At 36.6% G+C, this 12,742-nt stretch overlaps 1 protein-coding gene across 1 annotated transcript in view; it reads right to left on the bottom strand.

The window, feature by feature from the left end:
- LOC132273887 (DNA mismatch repair protein MLH1-like) overlaps positions 1-12,549 on the bottom strand; it is a 37,857-nt gene extending 25,308 nt beyond the window's left edge. Inside the window, exons 1-9 of the mRNA XM_059774995.1 lie at positions 12,176-12,549; positions 11,882-12,054; positions 11,451-11,523; positions 10,920-11,054; positions 10,593-10,803; positions 5,353-5,501; positions 1,884-1,982; positions 1,012-1,066; positions 772-907 (exon numbers count right to left, since the gene is read on the bottom strand). Coding sequence (XP_059630978.1) covers positions 772-907; positions 1,012-1,066; positions 1,884-1,982; positions 5,353-5,501; positions 10,593-10,803; positions 10,920-11,054; positions 11,451-11,523; positions 11,882-12,054; positions 12,176-12,448 — 1,304 coding nt within the window. The 5' untranslated portion in view covers positions 12,449-12,549. The remainder of the gene's footprint in view (positions 1-771; positions 908-1,011; positions 1,067-1,883; positions 1,983-5,352; positions 5,502-10,592; positions 10,804-10,919; positions 11,055-11,450; positions 11,524-11,881; positions 12,055-12,175) is intronic.
- Between the last annotated feature and the right edge of the window lie 193 nt (positions 12,550-12,742).

Below are 12,742 nucleotides of genomic sequence, written 5' to 3'. Positions count from 1 at the left end.
GTTGGGGGAAAAGAAAAAGAAAAAGAAGACTAAAGAAGAATGAACCTTCAGTCTATAACCAACCAAACGATCCTCCAGATATCCACCCAAAAACTTGATACAACTTTTTGGAAGCTGGCTACATCTTCCAATTACTCAACTTCTAAAACTCAATTGCAGAGAATTTTAAGAAATAACTTGATTAGATAATAAAACATTATCTCCTTCATCTTCTGCTATAACAAAGAGGAATATATCATTATGATATCATGGGTTTTGCTCATTATATCTCTGTATAATGTCACTCTATTATGATCAACTAGTCTCAAGCCTGCACTATCTGGTGTATATTTCTGGTATTTGTGTGCAATCGAATTAATGATCACGACAACATCACTGAAGGAGGTTTCAATCATGAAAACATAATGTCAGAAGTAAAACAATTAAGGGTCAAAGAACCATAATGATCATGGATCATGGAGTCGCGGAGGATCATGGAGCTAGTGGACCTTGGGTGTCACGGCTCTCATCTGTGTTAAACTGGATTTGTGCATTCCTTTGTTGATACCTTGATTTGAGTAGGTCTAATCCCGAAATAAACATAATAACAAGTAAAAATAATAACTATCCTTATATATATTCCACATAGAGAAATACTGACTAAACAGTGACTCATTTTGCTCCACATGGTTTGCTATCAATGCTTATGCAATTTTCACATTCATCTGTAACAGCGTATAGAAGTGTCTGTCTGAGTAATTGAAGTTATATGGATGAACATATAGACCGTACCGCACAGAGGTCAAGCTACAGTTTCTTTCAAGTTGACCAGGAGCCTTAGCTTGCAAGTAGGCATGCAACCTTCCAGCAGGATCCAGTGAATCAGTCCGTACCATCTTATTCACTGGAACCTTTTGCAATTTTGAACCTGTAAAGGACGAGGCAACAATATGGAACAAACAAATATACTTATTAGACATGCCAAGAGTTGAGTCCAGCCAACAGAAATAAAATAGAAAAAATTCTGCATACCAGAAGGTGGACTAATGGTTGTAGGCACAAGACTGGATGGAGAGGGATCAAGGCTCTGCCTCATACATGAAACCAAAGATGTCCAAAATAAGTGAAACATTTTGGAAGTACGTATTTGTCCAAAATGCAGAGCAAAGCAGAAACAGCACCAGCACAGGAAGTACGAATTCTTAATTTAGAGAAGGATAAAGATAGATAGACAGATGTAGAGAAAGAGAGAGAGGAACTCAACAGATAATGCAGGTAAGAAGAAGTTGCAACTGTTTTCCATTTAAAAACAAAAACAAAAACTACTGTTTCCACACCTTATCTACGTTATAAGTGTCCCATGTTTGCAATTACATTGCTACTATTTAGATATAAAACTTCAAAGCTTAGCCTGTCTATTGGGATGGTATTAGGTTACTTTGCAATGTTGGGTTCAAATAATGACTTGCTATCTGCATTCCATGATCAAGTGAAGTTATGTAATGTTAGCCTATCGAGCGACATATGAGGGGTCATATTGGTTGGTAGGAATAAATCTAGTTTTCAGTAATTTACAGCGTAGGTAATTTTGGTGGTTTTGCACCATCATACAGCATTTTGTAATAAGATCATTGTAAACTAGATTATGGAACATTTAGGTACAAAAAGAAGATATAGAACGTAGCAACCGAAACTTGGAACACCAGAAAATCTAGCATGTCCTATGGAAGGAAACATGAATGACATGTGCCCTCTTTCAGTTATTATACCCTCCTACATAAAGCTCATTAAGGTAATACAAGGGGCAGTAATCAAACTATTTATTGAGTTTAAAGAACCAAAAATTTTCTTATCAAATGCTGAAAAGTATCTACTTGAGCTCATACACCAAGTTTGCAATATACCTGTTCCTGAAATGTCCTTGCATCATTGGAGTTTCTCAATTTTGATTCAACGGCAGACTGTATCTTTTCAATAATAACTTCCTGATTCAAAAGACTTACCTGCATATCCGCAAACAATGTTCTAATTCACACACGAACTTAAATAGATAAACAATTCCAGTACAAAACAATCAATAATAAAAAGAACAGCAGAGAATATTACTGGTTCTTTTTTCAAATACAGTTTGTTGGTTTTTCATTTCAAGGTATACTCGATGAAGTTAAGCAATCTAGGCGACCTCTACCAAGTAGTACCCCTCGGTAACACATTGTCTACACAAATGCATAAGCAATAAAATTATTCTTATTTTACATGCATAAAACCTTCACATGTTCACACAGATAATTTAAAATAATAAGCTTCAAGCACGTCAGTCAAGCCTTTGTAGCCTCAGCCCAAGCCCAAACCAAGTATATAAATATTAGTCCAAGCCCACAACAAACTCGAACTAGGCTCAAGTTATAGATAATTGGTCCTGTTCCACTTAGAACTAAAGTCTTCTTCCAAACATTCTTATGCTTCAGCATTCCACTCTATCCAGCTCCAACGTTTCAGTTGCTCTGAACCACCATGTCCTTATCCTAGAAACACATTTATGGGAGGGACATTTCACTCTTGCTTCATAGTGCCCCATTGGTTGCAATAATGCATGGCAAAACCATCTTGATTCTAGGCCAATTTGCTTTCACTTCACCATCAATTCGTTCTACTTCTAACTTTTTGTGAATGTATCCGAAACATTTGTTGTCTTGCTACACGTCCATCTCAACACCCACATTTCATTTACACCAATCTTATTAACATGTTCCCTTTTTGATAAGACAACTTATGAACATCTTCCAAATTCCTTAAAATTTTACACCCTAGGCATTACTAGTCTTGATGAAGAACGAGATGTGACCCACAGAGACGGAGCCAGGATTTCATTGCAGGAGGGGTCGGCAGTGTACTTGGTAAAAAGAAAATTAATAAATAAATAAAATAAATAACAGAGTGATTGAATATGTAATAAAAGGATGGTGTGGTAATTAAATATTCAGCACATTGGTTTAATTATGACCACATATCCTTTCATGAGAGTTATAGAGTTATATTTACATAACAAACAAACAAAACATATTAGCATAATTTACAAAGATAGAAAATAATGTACAAAAATAGAGAAGAGTTATGTAAAATCCCTAAATCACATTAACAAAAGAAGAAAAAAGCATTGTAATTCTATGTATGAGATCCAAGGACAAAGGTATAAATATAATTACAGAAATAATACGCATTTATCAGCCCACTCCACCACATGATTGAATTTGATATTTTTGGTTTATAGACAAACTAATAATATTAGAAACCACGGGCCAAACTTATAACATTACAAACTAGGGAGGGCATGTCATAGCTCACTCCACCACATGGATGATATTGTCCACTTTGGGCCTGAGACTGCACGGTTTTGTTCTTGAGTTTTACCCCAAAAGGCCTCGTACCATTTGGAGATGACACTAGTACATATAAGCACTTTACCTTCACCTTAACCAGGCGATGTGGGATAGTGTACCCATAGCCTACCAGCATGGTAGCCTACCAATGCCTCACACCCATCCACAAGGTCGCCAAAATCACCCCCCCCCCCCCCCCCCCAGGGGACGTTGGCCACAATTCCGTCTCTGATACCATTTGTAACAGCCCACTCCACCACATGGTATGATATTATCCGCTTTCGACCTGAGCCCACACAGTTTTTCTCTTGGGTTTTACCCCAATATGTCTCATAACATTTGAAGACAGCAGTAGCACATATAAGCACTTCACCTTCACTTTACCCAGGCGATGTGGAATTGTGCAACCATAGCTTACCAATGCCTCACACTCGCCCATGCACACCTGCCCACAAAATCGCCACAATCTCCCCCCAAAGGGGCCCAACATCCTCATTTGCCACACTTCCGACTGGGCTCCAGCTTTGAGATCATTTGTAACAGCCCACTACATCACATGGTATGATGTTGTCCGCTATGGGCCCGAACCTACACAATTTTTCTCTTAGGTTTTATCCCAAAAGACTTCATACCATTTGGCGATAACACTAGCACATAAGCACTTCACCTTCACCTTACCCAGGCGATGTGGGATCGCACCTGTAGCCTGCCGTTGCCTTGCACCCGCCCCCGCACACCCGCCCACAAGGTCGGCACATGGCATTTTGTTTAACTTATCAAAAAATACACATATACATGTAAAAATAGATACTTTGATATTCTAAAACCTTACCAAGTTGATTTAGATTAGAAAAAAGAATGGGATGAGAAAGAAGATGAGAATCATGAGATAAGGGGAAATGATGGAGGTGAGAAAACAGATTGAAAGCTAGGTAGGGTCGATTGAATGGTTGAAATGATAAAGAAAAAAGAAGATAGAGAGAATTCAAAAACCACGATAGTATTCAAATAATCAAAGCTGAATTGTCTATTATATACAGCCCTTTATCTAGGCACAATATGAATAAACCCTAAAACATCAAAATACCAAAAATTCCCTAAAATTCAAACATTGCTAAGGTATATCTAATTACCTATTCTTGTATACGGGTAGCTCATGCATACGGGTCACATCTCGTTCTCCAAGCAGACATGGGTAGCTCATGCATACGGTCACATCTCGTTCTCCATCAAGTCTTGTTGAAATATATATATATATATATATATATATATTTAACATCCTTTCAATTTAATTAGTGTACTCCACTTCATTCATCCATCTTTAATGTGACACGTCCTCTCCACTCTCTTTCTCATTATGAATGAGCAAGGGTAGCAATTAAAAAGTTTTTGCTTCAGTATTTCTTGGCTAATCATCAGTCTTCCTCATTTCCCTTTCTATGTGTCTGAACAAAGTATTCCACTTGCAACACTAACGCATAATATTTTCCAAGTGTTTTCACAAAGTGTATGTTTAGTGTTTGTTTGCAATTATCCTACTCGTGTACATATACTGTAATTCTATAAACAAAATACTAGATAAGTTAAAAGTATTAAAAAAAAAAAAAACAAAACAAAACATACGATAAAAGAACGGGATAGTGGATCATAGAATATTTGATACTTACTAACATATTACGCAGTTCATATTACTTAATACACAAACCAAATTGTGCATATCGATCAAATCAAAAGGCTCTTGGTTTTACAAAGTCTTCCAAGCAAATACCCATGTCTAGGGCCAGAAAATTGATGTTGTTACATTAGATGAAGAATCTAAGATTATTAGGTTTCATGTAAACAACATATATATCCATATATATATATATGGTTCAAGATATAAAGCAAGCAGTAAGACAATCTGGAAGAAAAAACATTCACCAATAGACAACCCCTATTATTAGCCAGAAATAATTATTAGTTTTTAAGAGTTAACCACAGGAAAAACTCATACCTCTTTCTTTGTAGGGTGTACATTCACATCAACATGCTCAGGTGGCAATAAGATTGACATATATATGAAGGGTTTTGATGCTTTAGGAAAGGTTGCAGCATAAACAATTTCAAGAGCCCTTTTTAAGGCACTGCACTCAACTAATCTATCTGGAAAAGAAAATAAAGAAATCGAATGAATCCATAAAACAGGAACTATGATAATGGATTAACTAAAATAAATTTGTGCAAATATCAACAATAATTAAACAAATAGGAATTCAGGTGTTTATTAGTCAAAATCATGCCATAAATTGAAAGAGAGAGAAAAAACACACAGAGAGAGATAACAACTTCCTGAGCTTGTTTCCTAGACAATAATATTTGCAAAACTATTTGCAAATTTTAGATTTCTGTGTTGTGATGAAGCTTGTAAGGAAAACTAATATAAGCAGAACTAGAATCACTATAACATCAAACCAGAAAAAGAAGCATAAAAAAATATAATAAAATTGCATAACCAAGAGAAGAGACAATCACTATCAACAAGTAATGATGGAATTTAAGTGACAACAGACAATATAATGGGATATCTTCTACAAAGTACATGGCATATGAAGAGATTTTGCATATAGATCAGTTCAAGGGGATCTCATGGTGCTTCACACTGGTCAATAATCAACTAGGCGAAGGTGGTTTTACAGCTTCATTATGCCTTACGTAAAAGCCAAGCTGTAAAGGCTGTGGTTCTGACTTTATTGACCAGCGATAGAAAAGCCAATAATGGAGATTGAACAAATATTCATGTTGAAGGATATGTCAAATTCTTAGTAGCTGGAATAAGACTATACCCCACACTTTTTTATATCACTCATCACAAGCATGACATAATTGATATTCCCAACGCCTGAAGTATTTCAAATACAGGGTTTATAGATCTACTAAAAAATGAGCAGATTTGAAGAGTAAAATGTTCGTTCAATCCCCCTTAATGGTTTGTTTTCTCTATTTGGTTTTGCATTTCTACGTCTCCAAATAAACCATGTCCTCTATGGTATTCCTTTTCAGTAATGAAATTTTGTTTCAATAGAAATATAATATAGAAGAAAGAGAAGAGAAATATGTAAAAGGTTTGAATGAGATAAATCACTCATTCATGGCTCTAGTATTTATAGATATAAAGTGCACATGCTCATATTACAAGAAATGAAACTAAACCAAATCACATCATATTCTATAGCATAATCAAATATCTGCTAATACGGTAAGTCATTCCATAAATTGTGGCTATTAGATCTACTAACACTCCCCTCAAGTTGGTGCATGAATATTTGAGACGCCCAACTTGGACAATGCATCTTCAAACACGGTCTTGTCAGCACCCTTCCTCAAAATCTACAAGTTGAAGAGTTCAAATTTGACTAGCGATGATTTTCTCTCAAATGAAGTGCTGATCAACAAATCAAAAATGTCTCCTCAGACCATAAACAATTAACAATGTCTCCTCAGACAATAAACAACCAATCATGTCTCCTCAAACCGTAAACAACCAATTAATGTCTCCTCGGACCATTTCCCTTCGCATGTTTAAAACATGTAGATGGAAGAATTAACAATGTCTCCTCAGACCATTCCCCTTTATACATATGTTTAAACAATGTAAATGAAAGAATCAACAATGTCTCCTCAGACCATAAAAAAGAAATAACTATGTCTCCTCAGACCATTTCTGAATGGGTGGTGCCGAAGTCGCAACATCCTCATTGAAGTCGAACCACCCTACCTACCCGACACCTCCCAGATGAGCGTTGTCAGGTGGTGCCAAACTCGCAACTCCCTCATTGAAGTCGGACCACCCTGCCTACCCGACACCTCCCGGATGAGCGATGTCACCTTAGACCATTCCCGAATGGGTGGTGCCGAACTTGCCATGCCCTCATTGCAGTCGGACCACCCCGGCTCTGAAACCAAGTACATACTTTTTTTAAGGAGCGTTGCCCGCTTACATATAGCCAAACAACCTCCTTAATATCCGGAACCTCTTTGTGGACTAAATTTTTTTTTACCCAAGCCCTTCTAGGTGTTAAAGACCAACTATCCCAATTTATCCAACCCTAGAAGAGTAAAAAAGAAATTGTAAAACTTAAAAATACATGTTTTCGATCACAGAACAGCAACACAGAAAAGACATGTGTAGGCAACGTCACACGATGTCACAAACAGCCTAAGGACGTTGTTGCACAAGTAACAAGGCTGTTGAAAGGTGTGGAAAGGTGTTGGCTCTGATACCAAGTAGAAATATAATATAGAAGAAAGAAAAGAGAAATATGTAAAAGGATTGAATGAGATAAATCACTCATTCATGGCTCTAGTATTTATAGATATAAAGTGCACATGCTCATATTACAAGAAATGAAACTAAATCAAATCACATCATATTCTATAGCATAATCAAATCTCTGCTAATACGGTAAGTTATTCCATAAATTGTGGCTATCAGATCTGCTAACAGTTTCCTATTGTAGTTGAAGAAGAAAATTAAAAATAATAACAACAATTATTATACTAAGGGTGCATGCTAAGTGCTTTTGTGTAACTTATCTTTTGAGAGAAGTTAAATTTTTTGTGCTAGCTGATGTCACCAAAAAAGTAAATAAATAAAAAAAAGGTCAATAGAAACCAAAAAAAGTAAGAAAAGAAAGGAGGCATGGTATCACAAAAAATCATTTCTCCATGCTTTCTCTCCCAATTGCTTCTCTTATATACTGTCGTAAAATTTGAGGCTGCTGAACCCAAAAAATATTAAGGGCCAATAGAAACCAATATAATAAGAATTCAAAAGAAACATAGTTACAAAAATAAAAAATAAAAATCCATTTCTCCATGCTTCATCTCACATTTGCTTCTCCCCATGTTTTGTTATCATGGAAATTGAGAAAGCCAAACCCCAACACTTCCCATTCAGAACATAGCTTTTGGGGTTTATATGACCCACTGCCAAAACCCTCAAACAAAAACCCAGCATGCCAATTCGCCTATTTACATCTGGAGCTGATTAGAGAACATAGCCAACAAAGCATGGCTCCTTTCCAATCCATCAACTCCCCCCCCCCCCCCAAAAAAAAAAAAAAAAAAAAAAACATTTTCCAACCAAGGTTGTAAGTACAACGTTAATTGTTTTACATATATACTTATTTCAGAATACACAAGATTAATCCAGGATTGCAAGGTAATTTCAGGGAGAAGAATCTTGGTGATTATGATATCCATTTAGTCCCACCCAGGGAAAAAAGTGCGGAATTAACGGCAGAAGTGAGACCGGACGGTACTGCAGTAGATGATGGCACAAGAGACGGAAGGATTGTTATCTCCACTAATGAAAGTAATTAGGACCCAAAAGCTCAAACTTGATGATGAGAAAGTTGCTCCAGTCGAAGACACAACTATACTTTATCTAAGAAATTCTCATATTTCAAAAGGTTGCTTGTAAACTGGCTAGAACAGCAAGTGAGGAGAACCAATTTAATTATCACTTATTGCCAAATGCAAACACTAACATCAGAATTGACTGAGAAAGCCTTCCAGAATGAATATTATTTTAGATTATTAATCTTTCACCAGAAGTAATATAGCAACAATCCATCCTGGAAGATTAGCAAGCCACTTTATATTCAAAATAGAAATCACCCTTTTCCTCGATAAACATCACCTGTAGTTACAAGTATAAAAGCAATTATAGGTCCTACCAGCCAGCAATAAAAGAAAATAGTTGAAGGTAAACATTTGTGTTCAGTAGTCACCAATAACTACCATATTCACATGATAGAGCATACTTTCAATTATAAACATTTTTAAACCATTTTTAATGATTCCTTAGGAGTTGAATCTTTGGTGTTTTCTATAGTTTTGGCGGCATGGCCGAGTGGTAAGGCGAACAAATGGGATTCAGGGATTCATATGAAAAAGACCAATTTATTCATTGACAAATATTTGTACCAAAATAACAGATGCCAAGAAGAACAAAAGACCTTGGACATGCATGTAAACCCAGGTACCCTACATATATGAAATATAACCCTAAGATCCATAACAGTCCACAAAATTAAAAATCTTATCCCAATATTATATTGCTAATAATATCATAGATAAAAAGTACTGTTGTTATCTTCATTTCAACGTAATTAGAATTGGAAATTAAACCATCCATTTCAAATACTGAAGTAGATGGATCATCATCACAAACTTTTATTTTCATCAGCTGTTGCAACATATTGAATTTAGAGTGGGAAATGTTAACAGTTTCAGCATATAAAATGGCCCATGGTTTAGTAATGACTCTCTCTCTAGCTCTTTTGGATATAAGGTGTTGACTGTGTTGGGGCTGAGGAAAGATTCCCTACTCTCCTCTGTTATTCATGCAACTCTTGGATCAGACCAAATAATGGCAGTCCCTGATTCTCTTTGAATCCTATCTCTGCTGTTCATATTGCTCAAGGTGAGGATCCAATTCAGTGGAGATAAGGTAGATGTGCTTTCAGGTCTGTTTGGGACCGAATTAGAATTTGTTAATCTAAAGTTACATGGGCCTCTTTGGTATGGAATAAAGGTAGACCTGGAGCAGCTGTTACCACTGCTCTTGCTGTTCTTGATAAACTCACTTCTTGGTAAACTTGCAGAGGAGAGGTCTTTAAGTTGTGCCCATTTGTCATAACTGTTTTAAGAATAGTGACTCAGCAGATCATTTTTTTGGCAATGCATTTTTGCCCAAGTATGACAGTGTATCATGGCTTGTATTGGAGGGTCTATCCCTGCAGCTCCACCTTTGGTCAGTTGATTCAGTGGAGAGTCAATGCTTTTCAAAGATAAATCTCAGAAGAATCGTATTTTTAGAATGGTGTTCACTAGTGCAGTTTGGGGCAATTGGAAGGCTAGGAACTTGGCACTTCATCAGAGATCAATCTCTTTTGTTTCAGCTGTGGCAACAAAGGTAATTTGGGATGTTTTTTATATTGAAGGAATTTCGATTTCTGATTGGCATGGGATGTAATGCTTTTATTTTGATGTCTTCTCTTATTTTCTTGTTCTGTGTTTACTGGAAATGGAGTTTTGTAATGTGAGGGTATGCCCTCACTTCTCCTCCAGTACTTTTTTGTTTTCTTTTTAATACAATTCCATTTAGGGGGAAAAAACATATATGAAATAGAACCCTAACAGACCACAAAATTAAAAATATTATCCCAGTATAATATTGCTGATACATACCATTGATAAAAAGTACCATTGTTATCTTCTTCGCAGCATAATTAGAATTGGAGATGAAACCATCCATTTCAAATACTGAGGTAGATGGATCATCATCACAAACTTCTATTTTCATTACATTGCGAGCAACTGACACCCCATAAACAGATCCGATCGCACCAAGCCTTGAGGACGTGGCGACTGAGTGAACATCTGCTCTAGCAGCTCCATGCTGCATACAATGGAAGAGTAATATGAAGAAATATTTCTCATCAGGTTAAAGAAGTTAGGAGAGAAAGAAAAGTTTACAACATGATAAAGACGAGCACGAATGGTGAAAAGACAAACCTTTCTACAGGAGAAGCTAGCATTTATGTGATGAATGGCAAACCTGCTTAGCATATCTACAATTTTAGGATAATCATCAGCAGAGTTCTGAAGTGTTTTTCTCCGAGCAGTCATGTTATAAAACAAATTCTCAATCTGATAAAAAGCCACAACATCCAAGACAAATAGATTAGGGCAAAAAAATTTTGTAAATTATACTTGTCTCATAAAACTTACAGTGTATCCTACAATTCAAATAACACAATGACCAATGGATTTCCCAAAAATATTGATAATTCTCATATTTTTGGGGGAAGTCATGAACTATTCCAAATAATTCTAGAATCATAACATATTAGTTTCCTTTCTCCACAGATTTGTTTTTCGCTTTCCTTATTCTTAAATTTGCTGGTTGTCATCGGTTTTCTCAGTCTCAAACTTCAGTACTTAATCCCCTTCAATTGTTTTTCACATATTCCTAACCATCCACAATTATTCTAATGCAATGATTTTCTCATATTTGTTGAGAAAGGCGAAAGATCCAGTCCATACCATTATCTGAGTTCCCTTTACAGCAGCACATGCTTTCGGTTCATGCTCCATCACACCATCTCTGTATGATACCCTGAACAACACATTTCCACTTTCAGAAATAGATAAATATGCATGCCAGAGACGATGCATGTGGCAAAATCATATGCAAAGAAAGGCCTAAAACAAAAATAAAGCACACACAAGCAACAACAAAAAAAAAAAAAAAATTATAATTTCCATTAAAAACAGAATTGAAGCCAAATGCAAGATAAATGACACAACAGACCCTAAACATATAGATACACAAAGTCACATCCAAGATTGTAACTTGTATGCAATATAGGTAACCTTCATTCACAGTTATATATGTATATCACAACCAAAGTTATTAGAGTAAAAACAGCTTTATATGAATCTTTAATCGAACTGGCGGTGCGGACAATTCATACCTGTAACCATGCAATTGGCCTTTGGTAATGGTAGTGACGGTAACATGACCAACATAGGTCATGCTGGCCAACGCCTCTCCTCTGAACCCCATCGACTTAATCGACTGTAAATCTTCAAATGTAGACAACTTGGAAGTCGTGTGCCTCTCGCAGAGTATCGGTAAATCCTCATACTAATCAAAACCAACAACAACAATCACTACGACAATAAATTCCAGAATCAATCTCTCTCTATATATGTATATACGTATATAGTGTAGTGAATTGGAAGAAGATGAGAGACAAAGGGGTTACTCGGATTCCGTGGCCGTCGTCGGAGACTTGGATGAGCTTGAGGCCACCGTCCTTGACGGTGACGTTGATGGAGGTGGAGTGGGCGTCGAGGCTGTTCTCGACGAGCTCTTTGACGGCGGAGACGGGCCGCTGGATGACCTCACCGGCGGCGATTCGGTTGACGACGGACTCGTCAAGTCGGTGGATTTTCGGAGGCTCTTTCAACACTGGAATCGGAATGGCTGCTTCTTCGATTTCCATTTCAAGGGCCTTTTCGTTCGTTTCCACTTCCATGCTTTGAGATTTCGACTGCACTTTCAATTATACAGCATTCTCCGTACTAAAAATAAGGGCAAACTTTCGCGCCAATCTAACCCCACATTCAAGGCAGCGAGTGGTTTGTTTGTTTATTTATTTATTTATTTATTTTCTGTTTTTTAAATTCCTTGTAATGTTATCCAAAAGTTGCCAATAAGAAGCCTTTTTAAAGGTCGGAGTGAGATTGGTTTCTTAAAGAAGGTCAGAGTGACATTGGTATTGTTTTGGTGGAAATGCAATTAGAAATGGATGGTTGTAAGCATGAAATGT

The sequence above is a fragment of the Cornus florida genome, unplaced genomic scaffold, assembly GCF_030987335.1.
Source record: "Cornus florida cultivar Cherokee Brave unplaced genomic scaffold, ASM3098733v1 CherokeeBrave_3.0.0_Hap2_Chr09, whole genome shotgun sequence".
NCBI lineage: Eukaryota > Viridiplantae > Streptophyta > Magnoliopsida > Cornales > Cornaceae > Cornus > Cornus florida.
The sequence above is the reverse complement of the archived record's forward strand: the minus strand, read 5'-3'. Positions and strand labels throughout refer to the sequence as shown.